General features: G+C 42.9%; 1 protein-coding gene across 1 annotated transcript in view; it reads right to left on the reverse strand.

The window, feature by feature from the left end:
* LOC141098747 (catenin alpha-2-like) overlaps positions 1 to 23,557 on the reverse strand; it is a 767,899-nt gene that overhangs the window by 57,769 nt on the left and 686,573 nt on the right. Inside the window, exon 6 of the mRNA XM_073586719.1 lies at positions 15,868 to 16,134. Coding sequence (XP_073442820.1) covers positions 15,868 to 16,134 — 267 coding nt within the window. The remainder of the gene's footprint in view (positions 1 to 15,867; positions 16,135 to 23,557) is intronic.

A 23,557-nucleotide genomic window follows, 5' to 3' on the forward strand; every position in this document is an offset into this window, starting at 1 on the left:
GCTGATCACCTCCATGCCACACCGCATTGATGCAGTAATTGATGCCAAAGGAGCCCGACCAAGTACTGGGTGCATTTACTGAACACACATTTCAGCAGGCCAACAACTCAGATTTTAAAATCATTTTTTAAAGCTGGTGTTATAAAGTATTCTAATTTACTGAGATAATGACTTTTGGGTTGTCATTGGCTGTAAGCCATAATCAACAACATTAACAGAAATAAACACGTGAAGTAGATCACTCTGTGTAATGACTCTATATAATATAGGAGTTTTACTTTTTGCATTGAAGAACTGAAATAAATGAACTTTTTTGATGATATTCTAATTTTGTGAGAAGCACCTGTAAGTGCAGGATAGAAGCTGTCCTGATATGTAAGCTTATAATAGTAGCACTCAGTATACACACAGACCTTACGTGCTTCGCATGTAACAACAAGAGAAAGGCAGAGCTCACATCCAGTTTATATTATGGTGGAGTCGAGACATGTAAAGCTTATATCCAGCCTTTATTACTACAAGAGACACAGAGCTTGTATGAAGCCTATATTACTGAGAGAGATACACAAAGCTCACATCCAGCCTACATTACTGGGGGAAACACACAGAGCTCACACACAGCTGAGATTACTGAGAGAGACACTCAGAGTTCACATTCAGCCTTTATCACTGGAAGAGACACACAGTGCTCATAATCAGCCTGTATTATGGCAGAAGACACATAGCTCACATGCAGCCTATAGCACTGAGAAATGCAAGCAAAGCTCACATCCAACATATATTCATAAGAGAGAAAAGCAGAACTCGCATCCAGACAATATTAGTGGGTAGACACACAGACCTCACAGCCAGCCTGTATTGCAGGGATAAGCAGAGCTCACTTCCAGCATATTTTACTAGGAGAGACACACCAAACTCACATCCAGCCTCTATTCCAGAGAGAGTCACACAAAGCTCACATTCACCCTATATTATTGGGAGAGACACATAGAGCTCACATCCAGCCTATGTTATAGAGACAGTCACACAAAACTCACATCCAGCTTATATTGCTAGGAAAGATCATCTAGCTTATATTACTGGGAGAAACACACAGAGCTCAAATCCAGCGTACATTACTGGGAGATATACACAGAGCTCACATCCAGCCTTTATTACTGGAGAGACACACAACGCTCACATCCAGCCTATATTACTGGGAGAGACAAACAAAAGCTCACATTCAGCCTATATTATTGGAGAGACATACAGCTCATATCCAGCCTATATTAGTTGAGAGACACACATAGCTCACACCCTGACTATATTACTGGAAAGACACACAAAGCTCATATCCAGCATATATTTCTGGGAGAGACACAAAGAGCTCACATCCAGCCTATATTACTGGAGAGACACATAGCTCACACACAGCCTATATTACTGGAAATACACACAAAGCTCATATCCAGCCTATATTACTGGGAGAGACAAACAAAATCTCACATTCAGCCTATATTACTGAGAGAGACAGACAGACCTCACATCCAACTTACCATATATTACTGCGAGAGACAACACATAACTTATATCCAGCCTATATTACTTAAAGAGAAACACAAACCTTACAGACAGCCTATATTACTGGCAGAGACACTTTAGATAAATATCTTAAACTTGGCTTAATCTGCAAACTGAAAAGTGAAAATGAATGAATGAACTTTGCTTTCTGAAAATTAGACACACAACCCATCGACTTGACACAAATCAAATTTATCTCTAACTAGCTGAAGAGGTCGGCGCTGCCCGGGCATAGTAACTAACTGTGGTTAGTTATAACAAATTATAATGATTATATCTATATATATACATAAATCAAGAAAAAAGGGCAGCACTACCAAAATAATATAGTAGGTACAAAACCTATTCAGCAGTGTCCAAACAGCCAAATTAACAAAAGGAAAAAAATAGGCAGCACAATAGGTGACAAAGACAGGTCACCGTTGAAACGTTGCCACCTGAGGAACAGTAAAGTATCCACTGTTTTCATATTTAATTTGAGTGCTGCCTATTTTTTTTCCTTTTTTTTCCTTTTATATATATATACATATAAAGCTGAGTTTAGAGCCCCGCCCACTCCGCATAGCCACATTCACTATAATATCCCACATCACTCCGTCAGCCAGAGCTACCGGACTACTACCCCTAATATCCCACATCGTTCCATCAGCCAGAGCCACCGGACAACTACCCCTAATATTCCACATCATCCCATCAGCCAGAGCCACCAGACTACTACCCCTAATATCCCACATCATCCAGTCAGCCAGAGCCACCGGACTACTACCCCTAATATCCCACATCATCCCATCAGCCAGAGCCACCGGACTACTACCCCTAATATCCCACATCATCCCGTCAGCAAGAGCCACCGGACTACTACCCCTAATATCCCACATCATCCCGTCAGCCAGAGCCACCGGACTACTACCCCTAATATCCCACATCATCCCATCAGCCAGAGCCACCGGACTACTACCCCTAATATCCCACATCATCCCGTCAGCAAGAGCCACCGGACTACTACCCCTAATATCCCACATCATCCCGTCAGCCAGAGCAACCGGACTACTACCCCTAATATCCCACATCATCTCGTCAGCCAGAGCCACCGGACTACTACCCCTAATATCCCACATCATCCCATCAGCCAGAGCCACCGGACTACTACCCCTAATATCCCACATCATCCCATCAGCCAGAGCCTCCGGACTACTACCCCTAATATCCCACATCATCCGCTCAGCCAGAGCCACCGGACTACTACCCCTAATATCCCACATCATCCCATCAGCCAGAGCCTCCGGACTACTACCCCTAATATCCCACATCATCCGCTCAGCCAGAGCCACCGGACTACTACCCCTAATATCCCACATCATCCCATCAGCCAGAGCCTCCGGACTACTCCCCCTAATATCCCACATGGTCCTGGAGTCAGAACCACCGGACTACTGCCCCTAATATCCCACATCATCCCGTCAGCCAGAGCCACCGGACTACTACCCCTAATATCCCACATCATCCCATCAGCCAGAGCCACCGGACTACTACCCCTAATATCCCACATCATCCCGTCAGCCAGAGCCACCGGACTACTACCCCTAATATCCCACATCATCCCGTCAGCCAGAGCCACCGGACTACTACCCCTAATATCCCACATCATCCCGTCAGCCAGAGCCACTGGACTACTACCCCTAATATCCCACATCATCCCGTCAGCCAGAGCCACCGGACTACTACCCCTAATATCCCACATCATCCCATCAGCCAGAGCCACCGGACTACTACCCCTAATATCCCACATCATCCCATCAGCCAGAGCCTCCGGACTACTCCCCCTAATATCCCACATCGTCCTGGAGTCAGAACCACCGGACTACTACCCCTAATATCCCACATCATCCCGTCAGCCAGAGACACCGGACTACTGCCACTAATATCCCACATCATCCTGTCAGCCTGGGGTCAGAACCAGAACGCAGAGTGGAGCGGTCCTAACTTCCGTACCGGGGATCCTATTAAGAGAGGCCTGGCGTCAGAACCAGAGCGCTGAGGGATTTACCCTGAATTGCATACCAATGATCCCTTTAAGAGAACTCTGGGGTCAGAATCAGAGCGTGAGGGATTTGCCCTAACTTCTGCACAGGAGTTTCCTTTAAGAGAGCCTGGGGTCAGTACCAGAGCATTTGAAGGCAATTGCCCTGACTTCCATACCGGGGATCCCTTTAAAAGGGGCCTTGGGGTCAGAAACAGAGCGCTGAGTGGATTTGCTCTGACTTCCATACCGGAGATCCCTTTAAGAGGGAATATGTGCCTTTGGGATGGAGGATGTGTGATGGGGATATGGGCAGGGAGGGGGGATTCATTTCTGTCATGTGCTCTCAGCTCCTTTCTGGGGGGCAGACAATGGCTGGCAGCTTATGTTCCTGGGGATGCTAGATTTCTCCCACCATGTCAGTGTCTGCTGAGGTGTTGTCAAGTGGGAAAACTTGCTCATAGCAACTAATCACAGCTCAGCTTGTTTTAACCAGCTCTGGCGAAATGAGAGATGCTTAGTGATTAGTTGCAAAGAAAACTGTTGCTCATAGCAACCAATCACAGCTCAGCTTCTTTTGAACAGCTCTGGTGAAATGAAACATGCTTCGTGATTGGTTGGTGATACACACACACACATACATACATACATACATACATACATTCGGTATCATATATAGAGATTTTCCCCCAAAAAAACTCAGATTCTAAAAAATCTGAATATTTTTGCAATTTGCTGTTTGCGGTTATCTCGCTGCTATTTTGCTGACTTAAAAAGAGGTGGGGAAGGATTAAACAAAAATAACGCTCACCTCTCACTGGCCCACATTTTCCCCATTCGGCTCCCAGCACGGCCGACCCAGGTCCAGTTAAGTTTTTACCTAATTTACCGTTTCCCTCCTCCCTGAATAGTCCTGGCAACATGATGACACTGCAGTGTGGGACACTGACCAGGAATCATGCGACATCATGACGGTGCGTCCCCACATGACATTATTACCTGCCAATCCTGGTCAGTGCGGGCCGTGATGAAGACCAGACAGAACAAACTTGAAAGAATTTGCTAATTTAATTTTTCACTTTTCAACGATTTACTTATCTTCTTTGCTAATATTTATTTTTTCCAATTTTCAATTTTTCAGCTTCAAAGGTGTTCTTTAACCCCTTCACCCTCAAGGGTGGTTTGCACGTTCATGACCGGGCCAATTTTTACAATTCTGACCACTGTACCTTTATGAGGTCATAACTCTGGAATGCTTCTATGGATCCTGGTGATTCTGACAATGTTTTCTCGTGACATATTGTACTTCATGTTAGTGGTAAAATTTCATTCAAATAACTTGCGTTTATTTGTGAAAAAAACGGAAATTTGGCAAAAATTTTGAAGATTTCGCAATTTTCCAACTTTGAATTTTTATGCCCTTAAATCACAGAGATACGGCACACAAAAAACTTGATAACTAACATTTCCCACATGTTTACTTTACATCAGCACAATTTTGGAACCAAAATTTTTTTTTGTTAGGAAGTTATAAGGGTTAAAAGTTGACCAGCGATTTCTCATTTTTACAACACCATTTTATTTTTAGGACCACATCACATTTGAAGCCACTTTGAGGGGTCTATATGATAGAAAATACCCAAAAGTGACACCATTCTAAAAACTGCACCCCTTAAGGTGCTCAAAACCACATTCAAGAAGTTTATTAACCCTTTAGGTGCGTCACAGGAATTTTTTTGAATATTTAAAAAAAAATGAACATCTAACTTTTTTTCACAAAAAAAATACTTCAGGTTCAATTTTTTTTATTTTACCATGGGTAACAGGAGAAATTGGACTGCAAAAGTTATTGTGCAATTTGTCCTGAGTACGCTGATACCTGATTTGTGGGGGGGAACGACTGTTTCGGCGCATGGCAGAGCTCAGAATGGAAGGAGCGCCGTTTGACTTTTTCAATGCAAAACTGGCTGGAATTCAGATCGGACGCCATGTCACGTTTGGAGAGTCCCTGATGTACCTAAACAGTGGAAACCCCCTACAAGTGACCCCATTTTGGAAACTAGACCCCCCCAAGGAACTTATCTAGATATGTGGTGAGAACTTTGAACCCACAAGGGCTTTACAGAAGTTTATAACGTACAGCGGTACAATTAAAAAATCATATTTTTTCCACAAAAATGATCTTTTCACCCCAATTTTTATTTTCCCAAGGGTAACAGGACCCTAAAAGTTATTGTGCAATTTGTCCTGAGTTTGCTGATACCCCACATGTGGGGGTAAACCACTATTTGGGCGCATGGCAGAGCTCGGAAGGGAAGCAGCGCCATTTGACGGTTTTGGCTGGAATTGAGATCGGACATCATGTCGCGATTGGAAAACCCCTGATGTACCAAAACAGTGGAAACCCCCCACAAATGACACCATTTTGGAAACTAGACCCCCTAAGGAACTTATCTAGATGTGTGGTGAGAACTTTGAACCCCCAAGGGCTTCACAGAAGTTTATAACATAAAGCCGTACAAAAATAAAAAATCATATTTTTTCCACAAAAATGATCTTTTCACCCTCAATTCTTATTTTTTCAAGGGTAACAGCACCCTAAAAGTTATTGTGCAATTTGTCCTGAGTACGCTGATACCCCACATGTGGGGGTAAACCACTATTTGGGCGCATGGCAGAGCTCGGAAGGGAAGCAGCGCCATTTGACGTTTTTGGCTGGAATTGAGATCGGACACCATGTCGCGATTGGAAAACCCCTGATGTACCTAAATAGTGGAAACCCCCCACAAATGACACCATTTGTAAACTAGACCCCCCAAGGAACTTATCTAGTTGTGTGGTGAGCACTTTGAACCCCCCAGTGCTTCACAGAAGTTTATAACGCCCGGGCGTGAAAATAAAAAATTCGTATTTTTTCCACAAACATGATCTTTTAGTCACCATTTTTTGTTTATTTTCCCAAGGGTAACAGGAGAAATTGGACCCCAAAAGTTGTTGTCCAATTTGTCCTGAGTATGCTGATACCCCATATGTGGGAGAAAACTACTGTATGGGCACATGTCGGGGATCGGAAGGGAAGTAGTGACGTTTTGGAATGCAGACATTGATGGAATGGTCTGCGGGTGTCATGTTGCCTTTGGAGAGCCCCTAATGTACCTAAACAGTGGAAACCCCCCACAAATGACCCCATTTTGAAAACTAGACCCCCTAAGGAACTTATCTAGATGTGAGGTGAGCACTTTGAACCCCCAAGGGCTTCACAGAAGTTTATAATGCCAGGGCATGAAAATAAAAAAATCGTATTTTTTCCACAAACATGATCAATTATTCCCCAATTTTTTTATTTTCCCAAGGGTAACAGGAGAAATTGAACCCCAAAAGTTGTTGTCCAATTTGTCCTGAGTAAGCTGACACCCCATATGTGGGAGAAAACTACTGTATGGACACACGTCAGGGCTCGGAAGGGAAGTAGTGACGTTTTGGAATGCAGACATTGATGGAATGGTCTGCGGGTGTCATGTTGCCTTTGGAGAGCCCCTAATGTACCTAAATAGTGGAAACCCCCCACAAATGACCCCATTTTGAAAACTAGACCCCCTAAGGAACTTATCTATATGTGAGGTGAGCACTTTGAACCCCCAAGGGCTTCACAGAAATTTATAATGCCAGGGCATGAAAATAAAAAAATCGTATTTTTTCCACAAACATGATCAATTAGTCCCCAAATTTTTTATTTTCCCAAGGGTAACAGGAGAAATTGAACCCCAAAAGTTGTTGTCCAATTTGTCCTGAGTACGCTGATACCCCACATGTGGGGGTAAACCACTATTTGGGCGCATGGCAGAGCTCGGAAGGGAAGCAGCGCCATTTGACGTTTTTGGCTGGAATTGAGATCGGACACCATGTCGCGATTGGAAGACCCCTGATGTACCTAAATAGTGGAAACCCCCCACAAATGACACCATTTGTAAACTAGACCCCCCAAGGAACTTATCTGGTTGTGTGGTGAGCACTTTGAACCCCCCAGTGCTTCACAGAAGTTTATAACGCCCGGGCGTGAAAATAAAAAATTCGTATTTTTTCCACAAACATGATCTTTTAGTCACCATTTTTTTTTTATTTTCCCAAGGGTAACAGGAGAAATTGGACCCCAAAAGTTGTTGTCCAATTTGTCCTGAGTATGCTGATACCCCATATGTGGGAGAAAACTACTGTATGGACACACGTCAGGGCTCGGAAGGGAAGTAGTGACGTTTTGGAATGCAGACTTTGATGGAATGGTCTGCGGGTGTCATGTTGCCTTTGGAGAGCCCCTAATGTACCTAAACAGTGGAAACACCCACAAATGACCCCATTTTGGAAACAAGAACCCCTAAGGAACTTATCTAGATGTGTGGTGAGCACTTTGAACCCCCAAGGGCTTCACAGAAGTTTATAATGCCCGGGCATGAAAATAAAAAAAATCGTATTTTTTCCACAAACATGATCAATTAGTCCCCAATTTTTTCATTTTCCCAACGGTAAAAGGAGAAATTGGACCACAAAAGTTGTTGTCCAATTTGTCATGAGTACGCTGACACCCCATATGTGGGAGAAAACTACAGTATGGACACACGTCGGGGCTCGGAAGGGAAGCAGTGCCATTTTGGAATGCAGACTTTGATGGAATGGTCTGCGGGTGTCATGTGCGTTTGGAGAGCCCCTGATGTACCTAAACTATTGAAACTCCCCACAAGTGACCCCATTTTGGACACTAGACCCCCCCACGGAACTTATCTAGATGTGTGGTGAGCACTTTGAACCCCCAAGTGCTTCACAGAAGTTTATAACGCTCGGATGATATTTTTGCCCCCAATTTATTATTTTCCTAAGGGTAACAGGAGAAATTGGACCCCAAAAATTGTTTTGCAATTTGTCCTGAGTAGGCTGATACCCTACATGTGGGGGTAAAACACTGTTTGGGCGCATGGCAGAGCTTGGAAGGGAAGGAGCACCATATGACTTTTTCAACTCAGAATTGGCTGGAATTGAGATCAGACGCAATGTTGCATTTGGAGAGCCCCTGATGTGCCCAAACAGTGGAAACCCCCAATTCTAACTCCAACCCGAACCCGAACACACCCCTAACCCTAATCTCAGCCCTAACCCTAATCTCAGCCCTAACCCTAGCCCTAAACCTAGCCCTAACCCTAACCCTAGCCCTAACCCTAACCCTAGCCCTAACCCTAGCCCTAACCCTAACCCTAATGGAAAAATGGAAATAAATACATTTTTTTAATTTTATTATTTTTCCCTAACTAAGGGGGTGATAACGGGGGGTTTGATTTACTATTTATGGCGGTTTTTATTTTTGGCAGCTGTCGCACGCTAAAAGACACTTTTTATTGTAAAAATAGCTTTTGCATCACCACATATTGAGAGCTATAATTTTTCCGTATTTTGACCCACCGAGCCATGTGAGGTCTTATTTTTTGCGGGACGAGTTGACGTTTTTATTGGTACCATTTTCGGGCACGTGACATTTTTTGATCGCTTTTTATTCCAATTTTTGGGACGCAGAATGAACAAAAACTAGCGTTTCATGAATTTCTTTTGGGGGAGTGCGTTTACACCGTTCTGCGTGCAGTAAAATTGATAAAGCGTTTTTATTCTTCGGGTCACTATGGTTACAGTGATACCTCATTTAGGTCGTTTTTTTATGTTTTGTCGGTTTTATGCAATGAAAACTATTTTATATAAAAAATAATTATTTTTGCATCGCTTTATTCTGCGAGCTATAACTTTTTTATTTTTTTGCTGATGATACTGTGTGGCAGCTCATTTTTTGCGGGACAAGATGACGTTTTCAGCGGCACCATGGATATTTATATGGGTCTTTTTGATCGCGCGTTATTACACTTTTTGTTTGGCGGTATGATAATAAATCATTATTTTTTTATTCGTTTTTTATTTTTATTTTTTAAGGGGTTCGCTAAAGGGGTTAACTAATGGGACAGTTTTATAGGGCAGGTCGTTACGGGCGCGGCGATACCTCATATGTGTACTTTTATTGTTTTGGTTTTTTTTTTATTTTCAAAAAATGAATTTATTGGGGAATATTTTTTTTTTTTTTTACTAATTTATTTGGCGATTTTTTTAAAATTATTTTTACACTTTTTTTTATTTTTTTTTACTTTATTACATAGTCCCAGGTGGGACATCACTGTCCTGTGACAGATCGCTGATCTGTCACATCACAGATCACTGTGACAGATCAGCAATCTGTCACAGGCATTGAAGAAGACTTCCTCTTGCCTGCACTTTGCAGGCACTGAGGAAGCCAGCTTCCTCCAGGCCCCCGAAGGCCCCCGTCGCCATCTTGGATTCGGGGGCCTGGAGGAAAAGAGCCCCCCGCAGCAGCACTGCACATTGCGCTGCTGTGGGGGGCTCAGGGAAGCACGGAGGGAGCCCCCTCCCTGCCGATGCTTCCCTTTAACTCCCGGTACACTGCGATCATGTTTGATCGCGGTGTGCAAGGGGTTAACGTGTCGAGGGCGGTCCGTGACCGCCCCTGACACATTGTGCCGGGTGTCAGCTGTGATAATCAGCTGACACCCGGCCGCGATCAGCAGCGCTCACCACGTGGGCGACGCTGATCGCGGTAGACGTACTATCCCGTCCATGGGCATAGAGGCCCGGGTCCCATGGACGGGATAGTACGTCGGATGTCAGGAAGGGGTTAAGGGAGAACTACCTACATTTATCTTCTCATATCTAAAGATCTGCCATATAACAATAAAACAAAATTTATGAGTCGTCCCTAAGCCAAGACTCCTGCCAGTTTCTTTGGGCACAATTTAGAAATTTCTCTTTCTAGAATCTCCAGGTTTTCTCCTTGATTCGATTTTATGATAGCCTGCAATGCTTACATTTGTCCACTGGATGGCGCTGTTGCTATCTTTTTAAAATCAGTCTCGTCCCTGTAGGTACAATGATTTGGTATATTCAACATTTAATATTCTGTCCTTTTTTTAGGTTCTTTCTTCATAAAATGTGTGAATATACTTGTTTCTATACTTATTTGTTTACATTTAAAAATGACAGCATGATAAATTCTAATATTTGGCACTGGTTTCTTCCAATTTGTAATATGATACATTGTAACAATGAAAGTAAATATTCAATTAACGTCTTTTCTGGTGATAAATATCTAAATATGAGCTAGATATAATTATTTTTTATTTGACTTTTTCTTCCTTTATGGTCCCTAGTAGAGATGAGCGAATATTTCAATTTTTGGTTCGGATTACGTTCGCCGAATTTGCAAAATTCACTGATTAATTCATCGAATATTCGCCGAACATAACCAAACACCATTTATATCAATGGGAGGCAAAAACAAATGCATGCACAACACCTTATCGCGGCCCCAAATGCTACCAGATACACTTTCAGAGGACAGCTGTATGCACTTAACCGTCAGGACACCACCAGCGCTGAAGACACGTTCTGGGAGAACGCTGGCTCTGCCGGGCACGAGAAAACCTGTGAGGCAAGCTCAGACCACTCATCCATTTTAGAAGACCAAAATGTGAAAGATTCCAAACCCTCCCTGATGGTACTGATATTTAGTTCTAGATACTCCTGCACCATCCTCTCCATTCGTTCACCACTTGTAAGACTTGGACTCTGTTGTGCTAGAGCACGAGTTTGTCTAAAAAAAGTGTCAAAGGACTCACAGAAATTGCTTCCACCACTGCTTCTGCTGCAGCTAATGTTTGGCGTTGACGAATTGATGTGCCGGAGGTTGGAAGTCTAGAGCTGCAATGCAAACTGTGTGCTTCACTGCTGTATTGGGGAAAAGATCTCTTAAGGTTGTGCAAAAGTGTGTGTTTGATACTCCAGCATTCCCCGGACCCTTTCTATGGTGGGAATCATCTGGCAAAATTTGGTTTTATAACGTGGATCTAATAAAGTGGCAACCCAGTAGTCAGCAGTATTCCTATTCATAACTATACGGGGATCATGTTACAGATAGTGCAGGAAGAAGGCCCTCACACAGTTTATTGGGCTTTACCATGACGTCCAAGACCATGCTGTGTTGGTGGCTGGGTAAAAATGAGGATTGTGTCCTCCATCCACTCCTGCCAACCACGAGCAACAGAGAGGGGAGGATTATCCTCTTCATCTGACAGTTGCTCGTCCATCACCTCTTCCTCCTCCATTTGTTCCTCGGATCTTGAACCAGTTTGTCTGTTACCACCAACCCACCTCGATGCAGTAATCAACCCTCCCTTGGCACGCGCCTGTGTGACGACAGTCGGGAACTTAGAGACAATTTTATCCCTTCTGCATCTTCCTCTGCTTTCTCCACTTCTTCTGGGACCACCATCTCATCCCTCAGGCTATTCAAAGTCTGCTCCAGCATATAGATGACAGGAATAATGATGCTGATGATGACGTCATCAGCGCTAACCATCTTAGTAGCCATTTCAATACTGTGCAGCAGGGTGCAGAGGTCCTTAATCTGTGCCCATTCTGTAAACGTGATATGCGCCAAGTCCGTACTGCGTTAGCCCAGGCTATAAGACGTGACATTGGTTCACTAGTGTTTCACAAACATTACCACCTTCCCCATGTACGCCTTGAACACCAATCCTAATTCTCCTTCCACCATGGCCTCGCTTTTCCTAGTCATGCTGCTCAGATAATGTGGCAAGAGCACAGAATTAGCAATAAAAAATAAGAACACTGCACCGGTGAGCTCTGAAAACAGCTGAATTTGAGTGACAGTAAATTCTAAGGTGAAATATGGCATGCTGTATCGTGTTAGTCACAGAAGAAATAATTGTTGGAGTGTGGATGAGTCCTGTATGACAAAGAAGATATGCTGCAAACAATTTGAAAGTCAGATATCCCTTACTGTATGACATTAGGAAAACAATAATTTTTTGGTGGCCTCTTGATCAGGCCTCTTTAACACACTAGATGCTACAAACTATCTGAAAGTCAGGTCCCTTACTGTGTAATGTTAATGTAGGGAGGAGGGCCCCCGCAGAGTGTCTGGGCCGGAACCAAGGGGACCGCATCTAGGTTCCTAAGGAAACAGTACCTGGGGAACGAAGGAGGAGAGTGGACTGCTGAGAGTGACAGGACAGCAAGGGGAGGGGCGAGTATAAAAGGGACAGGGAGCGCGCAGGGGAGTCAGTTGGCGGAACGGCAGACACGAAGCAAGAGACTGTGGGAGTCTGAGAGTGCCAGAGTGACTGACGGTGACCAGAAAGGAGACCATCGGCAGAGGGGAGACTTACTGTGGCCTGCAGAGAGTAAGCGCCAAACCTACCAACAAGAGACCGTCGCTTCACTCTGATCCGGGGTCACTTCTTGCCCACGGTGGTCCGCAACTGTTACCGCTGTGCATCAGCCTGTCACGGCTGGTCCGCCGCCCCTCGCAGCCGCTGCCGCTCCACTCCAGCCCCCGCTGCCGCCCCACTTCAGACCGCGGCTGCGGTCTCTTCATCATCTACTCCTTCGCCTAGGCCCAAGCAGTGAACGTGGCCTACCAACCGCCACTCCTGGTAACTGCGACACAACCCTGCGTGGAGACTGGAGTCTCATTGAACTCACGATCAGAACCCCGCTGTTTCTACAGGGGGTCACCTCATCAAAGGACTTCCTCAGGGCCTGTTGTGCCCCATCTCCTCCTGGGTGCTGGGCGCCCGAAGACTACGACAGATCCTCAGCAGCTGGGCCCAGCGGCTGCGACGCCAACGCAGCCTCATCAGAGACGCCGAGGGACGTCAGGACGGATAAGTGACACTATAAGAAAAAAGGACCCTTGCCAGATTAGTCGTGTTAATTTTTAAAGTGTTTGTTTATGCAGAGTCAATGCGAAGACAGTAGCTGTTATTAATTTTTGGTTGTTTAGCATAGCCCTAGTGGCTTAAATTCATAAAAGTTCTATAGCCAAAGTTCAATTCAGTCTCGCGTCTCGTAACTGCATCCTGCGTACCTGCTGTTACCTACATTAATAGCAGAAGAATTTTTTGTGCCCTCTGGATGAGGCCTCTACAGCTTAATTTCAACCCAGCATAATGACAAAGTGTGATACTGCGGGTTGTCTAACTTTTTGCAACTGAAAAATTATATATATTTTTTTAATGTGCCTTAGGTCTGCAGACAGTTTCATATAATCATAGCACTAAATGACAAGGTGGGATACAGCAGGCTTTTTCACATTTAGCTAGTGAAGAAATATTATTTAGAATGCTATACTTGTGCATGGAGTACAATAGAAGCAGTGTACAACACACTTGTAGGACATGTGCCCTGATGGCTTTATCTGTGGACCTCAGTAATGCCCCCCCCCCCAAAAAAAAAAAGGGCTGGAAGGTAAATTTAACAGCCACACTGGATACTAGCTAGCTATACTATCTATACAACCGCCTAGCTAACTAGCTAAAATCTTGCTGCTAACAGTGGCAGCGTCAGGAGCAGCCTCATTGAGCTGTTACAGTGTCAAAATGGCTCTAAAACAAGATTTCCTCTCTTTATATTGAGAGTGACATGTTATTTCAGCAGCCAATGACACAAGCTGATGTACTAGGACATTGTGGTTATTTCCTGTGCCCTGATTGGCTATCTGCAATGTACACACATAAAGTTAGGGAAAAAAATGACTGTTTACAAGAACGCCACCCCTCTGAGCTCTGCAAACCTCCTCCCCTCATCAAACATGTGCCAAACGCTTATGATGCAGTACACCACCATTATGGTTGCTAAAGTGCTGAAAATACTTTTATGGCAGCGCAAATATTTTCTCTCACTTTTACCGAATGTTACCGATTTTATATAATTTTGCTTGTGTTTCCGATCACGAATCCAAATGTGCCATCTTCGTGCCTTATTTATATTTGGCGATCGTTTTCTGAACAAATTCGCTCATCACTAGTCCCTAGTCTCAGAAACAAAGTCCATAACAATTGCTTAAATATTTAGCTTAAGCTGTGGAAGTGATCGAAAATAATAAGGTATATAATTCCATCAGATGGTAACTGCAAGAGTAGGAAAAATGAACTGATTAGGATTAATATGAAAAAAAAAAAAATTAAAAATAACAGAGCCGAGTTAGTGTTTCAGCCTATCACATGGACCTCCATTTATTATTTGCTTTTTTACTTCACTTTTTTCTTTTTTGATTCTTGATTTTCATTGATGCGTTTTCATCAATTTTTTAAAAAATGAAAGACGCGGTACATGAATTTTGTGCAAAGTCAAAAAATGTCCTTTATCTTTTATTTTAGTGTCTTTTGCGACTTTACAAAATGTTGCAAAAATGAGTTGCAAAAACTCTGGCATGTATGAAACCACTTCGGGGAGGAGGACATTTGTGCAACAATACTGTGACTTCTTGAAAAGTTGCAAAAAGTGAATTAAGCGAAAACAACTTTTACCTTAACTATGATTTATCACAGTAGACAAGTAAAGCAACCCCTAAAGATTCGCAGGTGTAGGGATGCTAATTTGGTCAGATTTAGCAAAGCCAAGTTTGTTATGTGACTCAATAATGACAAACCATTTTGTTGTTTTACACAGGACTGCAAGAAAAGTGAATACATCATCTTAAAGGGGACCTATCACTTGTCAGAAAAATAAATATATTTTACCTGTTGTAAATGCCGCTGTTCTCCTGAATCCGGTGGTGTTTTTCTTTTCTTCCTGTGCCTCTCCGTTCCTGAGATACGCCCCTTTGCTTTCTGTCTGTAAAACTAGGATTATTTTATTTTAAACATGAAGTGGGCGTGGCCCTTAACTTTTGTCTGTGGGCGTATTCCAGGAGACCACACGCCCTACATAATAAGACTAGACTTGGATACAGGGAATAGAAGGTCATATCTCAGGAACCGAGAGGAACAGGAACAAAATAAAAACAGCACTGGATTCAGGAGAACAGCAGCATTTAAACAATGCAAGTTATATGTTTATGGTCTTTTTTCAGAAAAATTATTGCAGTGGTACAAAAATCAAAACCGCTAACCATTACAAATACAGTTCATAAATCAGATGTAGCAGAGCTGAGCTACTCATGAGCAATTCATGGCAATTAGCTATGTGTCATTTCCCAAAAGACTTAAAGTCACCAGAAATACTATCTGTAAGTTCCTACAAGGCATAAAAAATAGCGCACTGGCAAAGTCAGCAGTGCTATGTGTAAATGACAAACTGAGCGCTGCTGCATTTACAAGGTAAACTCAAGAGCATCGTGCTATAAAGATTTGTCCACCATGCATGTGGTCTGATCTACTCACATCAAACTCATTGAGGGCGGCAGCGAGTTCCCCAATGCCCGTGTGACCCTGCTTCTCATCAGTGGGTGATGTGGCCTGAGCGGCATTAGAGATGCCAGCAATCGCCTCCTGCACTTGTTTGAACACATAGTCCCGGTTGGCTCTCGTGGCGGCCACGTCAGGGTGGCGCAGGAAGGCTTGTGACGCCGTGTACAGCATTGTGGCATTCTTCTTCAGAGCCCCACGAGCTGCCGCCATCTCATCCCTGCAGTGAGGGTCCTTCAGTTCCTGCAGAGGAGAAGAACAGTAGAAAAGGATCAAAGTGTGCCAGGAAGACTGCCACGTTATTACTATCAGGAGATACAAAGATATCTACATTGTTTCTACTAGGTGTGAAACAGACTGCTACATTGTTACTACTAGGAGCTACACAGACGGCAACATTGTTACTACTAGGAGCTACATGGACTGCTACATTGTTACTACTAGGAGCTACATGGACTGCTACATTGTTACTACTAGGAGCTACACAGACTGCTACATTGTTACTACTAGGAGCTACATGGACTGTTACATTGTTACTACTAGGAGCTACATGGACTGCTACATTGTTACTACTAGGAGCTACATGGACTGTTACATTGTTACTACTAGGAGCTACATGGACTGTTACATTGTTACTACTAGGAGCTACATGGACTGTTACATTGTTACTACTAGGAGCTACATGGACTGCTACATTGTTACTACTAGGAGCTACATGTACTGTTACATTGTTACTACTAGGAGCTACACAGACAGCAACATTGTTACTACTAGGAGCTACACGGACTGTTACATTGTTACTACTAGGAGCTACATGGACTGCTACATTGTTACTACTAGGAGCTACATGGACTGTTACATTGTTACTACTAGGAGCTACATGGACTGTTACATTGTTACTACTAGGAGCTACATGTACTGTTACATTGTTACTACTAGGAGCTACACAGACAGCAACATTGTTACTACTAGGAGCTACACGGACTGTTACATTGTTACTACTAGGAGCTACATGGACTGCTACATTGTTACTACTAGGAGCTACATGGACTGCTACATTGTTACTACTAGGAGCTACATGGACTGTTACATTGTTACTACTAGGAGCTACATGGACTGTTACATTGTTACTACTAGGAGCTACATGGACTGTTACATTGTTACTACTAGGAGCTACATGGACTGCTACATTGTTACTACTAGGAGCTACATGGACTGCTACATTGTTACTACTAGGAGCTACATGGACTGTTACATTGTTACTACTAGGAGCTACATGGACTGTTACATTGTTACTACTAGGAGCTACATGGACTGTTACATTGTTACTACTAGGAGCTACATGGACTGCTACATTGTTACTACTAGGAGCTACATGGACTGTTACATTGTTACTACTAGGAGCTACATGGACTGTTACATTGTTACTACTAGGAGCTACACGGACTTTTACATTGTTACTACTAGGAGCTACACAGACTGCTACATTGTTACTACTAGGAGCTACATGGACTGTTACATTGTTACTACTAGGAGCTACATGGACTGCTACATTGTTACTACTAGGAGCTACATGGACTGTTACATTGTTACTACTAGGAGCTACATGGACTGTTACATTGTTACTACTAGGAGCTACATGGACTGTTACATTGTTACTACTAGGAGCTACACAGACAGCAACATTGTTACTACTAGGAGCTACATGGACTGCTACATTGTTACTACTAGGAGCTACATGGACTGTTACATTGTTACTACTAGGAGCTACATGGACTGCTACATTGTTACTACTAGGAGCTACATGGACTGTTACATTGTTACTACTAGGAGCTACATGGACTGTTACATTGTTACTACTAGGAGCTACATGTACTGTTACATTGTTACTACTAGGAGCTACACAGACAGCAACATTGTTACTACTAGGAGCTACACGGACTGTTACATTGTTACTACTAGGAGCTACATGGACTGCTACATTGTTACTACTAGGAGCTACATGGACTGTTACATTGTTACTACTAGGAGCTACATGGACTGTTACATTGTTACTACTAGGAGCTACACGGACTGCTACATTGTTACTACTAGGAGCTACATGGACTGTTACATTGTTACTACTAGGAGCTACACGGACTGTTACATTGTTACTACTAGGAGCTTCACGGACTGCAACATTGTTACTACTAGGAGCTTCACGGACTGCAACATTGTTACTACTAGGAGCTACATTGGCTGCTACATTGTTACTACTAGGAGCTACACGGACTGTTACATTGCTACTACTAGGAGCTACACAGATGGCAACATTGTTACTGCTAGGAGCTACACAGACTGCAACATTGTTACTACTAGGAGCTACATGGACTGCTACATTGTTACTACTAGGAGCTACACGGACTGTTACATTGTTACTACTAGGAGCTACACGGACTGTTACATTGTTACTACTAGGAGCTACACGGACTGCAACATTGTTACTACTAGAAGCTACACGGACTGCTACATTGTTTCTACTAGGTCTGAAACAGACTGCTACATTGTTACTATTAGGAGCTACATGGACTGCTACATTGTTACTACTAGGAGCTACACGGACTGCAACATTGTTACTACTAGGAGCTACACGGACTGCAACATTGTTACTACTAGGAGCTACACGGACTGCAACATTGTTACTACTAGGAGCTACATGGACTGTTACATTGTTACTACTAGGAGCCACACGGACTGCAACATTGTTACTACTAGGAGCTACACGGACTGCAACATTGTTACTACTAGGAGCTACATGGACTGCTACATTGTTACTACTAGGAGCTACATGGACTGCTACATTGTTACTACTAGGAGCTACACGGACTGTTACATTGTTACTACTAGGAGCTACATGGACTGCTACATTGTTACTACTAGGAGCTACATGGACTGTTACATTGTTACTACTAGGAGCTACACAGACGGCAACATGGTTACTACTAGGAGCTACATGGACTGTTACATTGTTACTACTAGGAGCTACATGGACTGCTACATTGTTACTACTAGGAGCTACATGGACTGTTACATTGTTACTACTAGGAGCTACATGGACTGTTACATTGTTACTACTAGGAGCTACATGGACTGTTACATTGTTACTACTAGGAGCTACACGGACAGCAACATTGTTACTACTAGGAGCTACATGGACTGTTACATTGTTACTACTAGGAGCTACATGGACTGTTACATTGTTACTACTAGGAGCTACATGGACTGCTACATTGTTACTACTAGGAGCTACATGGACTGCTACATTGTTACTACTAGGAGCTACATGGACTGTTACATTGTTACTACTAGGAGCTACATGGACTGTTACATTGTTACTACTAGGAGCTACATGGACTGTTACATTGTTACTACTAGGAGCTACATGGACTGCTACATTGTTACTACTAGGAGCTACATGGACTGTTACATTGTTACTACTAGGAGCTACATGGACTGTTACATTGTTACTACTAGGAGCTACACGGACTTATACATTGTTACTACTAGGAGATACACAGACTGCTACATTGTTACTACTAGGAGCTACATGGACTGTTACATTGTTACTACTAGGAGCTACATGGACTGCTACATTGTTACTACTAGGAGCTACATGGACTGTTACATTGTTACTACTAGGAGCTACATGGACTGTTACATTGTTACTACTAGGAGCTACATGGACTGTTACATTGTTACTACTAGGAGCTACACAGACAGCAACATTGTTACTACTAGGAGCTACATGGACTGCTACATTGTTACTACTAGGAGCTACATGGACTGTTACATTGTTACTACTAGGAGCTACATGGACTGCTACATTGTTACTCCTAGGAGATACATGGACTGTTACATTGTTACTACTAGGAGCTACATGGACTGTTACATTGTTACTACTAGGAGCTACATGGACTGTTACATTGTTACTACTAGGAGCTACACAGACAGCAACATTGTTACTACTAGGAGCTACACGGACTGTTACATTGTTACTACTAGGAGCTACATGGACTGCTACATTGTTACTACTAGGAGCTACATGGACTGCTGCATTGTTACTACTAGGAGCTACACGGACTGCTACATTGTTACTACTAGGAGCTACATGGACTGTTACATTGTTACTACTAGGAGCTACACGGACTGCTACATTGTTACTACTAGGAGCTACATGGACTGTTACATTGTTACTACTAGGAGCTACACGGAATGTTACATTGTTACTACTAGGAGCTTCACGGACTGCAACATTGTTACTACTAGGAGCTTCACGGACTGCAACATTGTTACTACTAGGAGCTACATTGGCTGCTACATTGTTACTACTAGGAGCTACACGGACTGTTACATTGCTACTACTAGGAGCTACACAGATGGCAACATTGTTACTGCTAGGAGCTACACAGACTGCAACATTGTTACTACTAGGAGCTACATGGACTGCTACATTGTTACTACTAGGAGCTACACGGACTGTTACATTGTTACTACTAGGAGCTACACGGACTGTTACATTGTTACTACTAGGAGCTACACGGACTGCAACATTGTTACTACTAGAAGCTACATGGACTGCTACATTGTTTCTACTAGGTCTGAAACAGACTGCTACATTGTTACTATTAGGAGCTACATGGACTGCTACATTGTTACTACTAGGAGCTACACGGACTGCAACATTGTTACTACTAGGAGCTATACAGACTGCTACATTGTTACTACTAGGAGCTACATGGACTGTTACATTGTTACTACTAGGAGCTACACGGACTGCTACATAGTTACTACTAGGAGCTACATGGACTGTTACATTGTTACTACTAGGAGCTGCATGGACTGCTACATTGTTACTACTAGGAGCTACATGGACTGTTACATTGTTACTACTAGGAGCTACATGGACTGCTACATTGTTACTACTAGGAGCTACATGGACTGCTACATTGTTACTACTAGGAGCTACACGGACTGTTACATTGTTACTACTAGGAGCTACACAGACGGCAACATTGTTACTACTAGGAGCTACATGGACTGCTACATTGTTACTACTAGGAGCTACACGGACTGTTACATTGTTACTACTAGGAGCTACACAGACGGCAACATTGTTACTACTAGGAGCTACATGGACTGCTACATTGTTACTACTAGGAGCTACACGGACTGTTACATTGTTACTACTAGGAGCTACATGGACTGCTACATTGTTACTACTAGGAGCTACACGGACTGTTACATTGTTACTACTAGGAGCTACACAGACGGCAACATTGTTACTACTAGGAGCTACATGGACTGTTACATTGTTACTACTAGGAGCTACATGGACTGCTACATTGTTACTACTAGGAGCTACATGGACTGCAACATTGTTACTACTAGGAGCTACATGGACTGCTACATTGTTACTACTAGGAGCTACATGGACTGCTACATTGTTACTACTAGGAGCTACACGGACTGTTACATTGTTACTACTAGGAGCTACATGGACTGCTACATTGTTACTACTAGGAGCTACACGGACTGTTACATTGTTACTACTAGGAGCTACACAGACGGCAACATTGTTACTACTAGGAGCTACATGGACTGTTACATTGTTACTACGAGAAGCTACATGGACTGCTACATTGTTACTACTAGGAGCTACATGGACTGTTACATTGTTACTACTAGGAGCTACATGGACTGTTACATTGTTACTACTAGGAGCTACATGGACTGTTACATTGTTACCACTAGGAGCTACATGGACAGCAACATTGTTACTACTAGGAGCTACATGGACTGTTACATTGTTACTACTAGGAGCTACATGGACTGTTACATTGTTACTACTAGGAGCTACATGGACTGCTACATTGTTACTACTAGGAGCTACATGGTCTGTTACATTGTTACTACTAGGAGCTACATGGACTGTTACATTGTTACTACTAGGAGCTACACGGACTTTTACATTGTTACTACTAGGAGCTACACAGACTGCTACATTGTTACTACTAGGAGCTACATGGACTGTTACATTGTTACTACTAGGAGCTACATGGACTGCTACATTGTTACTACTAGGAGCTACATGGACTGTTACATTGTTACTACTAGGAGCTACATGGACTGTTACATTGTTACTACTAGGAGCTACATGGACTGTTACATTGTTACTACTAGGAGCTACATGGACTGCTACATTGTTACTACTAGGAGCTACATGTACTGTTACATTGTTACTACTAGGAGCTACACAGACAGCAACATTGTTACTACTAGGAGCTACACGGACTGTTACATTGTTACTACTAGGAGCTACATGGACTGCTACATTGTTACTACTAGGAGCTACATGGACTGTTACATTGTTACTACTAGGAGCTACATGGACTGTTACATTGTTACTACTAGGAGCTACATGGACTGTTACATTGTTACTACTAGGAGCTACATGGACTGTTACATTGTTACTACTAGGAGCTACATGTACTGTTACATTGTTACTACTAGGAGCTACACAGACAGCAACATTGTTACTACTAGGAGCTACACGGACTGTTACATTGTTACTACTAGGAGCTACATGGACTGCTACATTGTTACTACTAGGAGCTACATGGACTGCTACATTGTTACTACTAGGAGCTACATGGACTGTTACATTGTTACTACTAGGAGCTACATGGACTGTTACATTGTTACTACTAGGAGCTACATGGACTGTTACATTGTTACTACTAGGAGCTACATGGACTGCTACATTGTTACTACTAGGAGCTACATGGACTGCTACATTGTTACTACTAGGAGCTACATGGACTGTTACATTGTTACTACTAGGAGCTACATGGACTGTTACATTGTTACTACTAGGAGCTACATGGACTGTTACATTGTTACTACTAGGAGCTACATGGACTGCTACATTGTTACTACTAGGAGCTACATGGACTGTTACATTGTTACTACTAGGAGCTACATGGACTGTTACATTGTTACTACTAGGAGCTACACGGACTTTTACATTGTTACTACTAGGAGCTACACAGACTGCTACATTGTTACTACTAGGAGCTACATGGACTGTTACATTGTTACTACTAGGAGCTACATGGACTGCTACATTGTTACTACTAGGAGCTACATGGACTGTTACATTGTTACTACTAGGAGCTACATGGACTGTTACATTGTTACTACTAGGAGCTACATGGACTGTTACATTGTTACTACTAGGAGCTACACAGACAGCAACATTGTTACTACTAGGAGCTACATGGACTGCTACATTGTTACTACTAGGAGCTACATGGACTGTTACATTGTTACTACTAGGAGCTACATGGACTGCTACATTGTTACTACTAGGAGCTACATGGACTGTTACATTGTTACTACTAGGAGCTACATGGACTGTTACATTGTTACTACTAGGAGCTACATGTACTGTTACATTGTTACTACTAGGAGCTACACAGACAGCAACATTGTTACTACTAGGAGCTACACGGACTGTTACATTGTTACTACTAGGAGCTACATGGACTGCTACATTGTTACTACTAGGAGCTACATGGACTGTTACATTGTTACTACTAGGAGCTACATGGACTGTTACATTGTTACT

The sequence above is a fragment of the Dendrobates tinctorius genome, unplaced genomic scaffold (assembly GCF_039654945.1).
Source record: "Dendrobates tinctorius isolate UK_male_01 unplaced genomic scaffold, ASM3965494v1 ptg000095l, whole genome shotgun sequence".
NCBI lineage: Eukaryota > Metazoa > Chordata > Amphibia > Anura > Dendrobatidae > Dendrobates > Dendrobates tinctorius.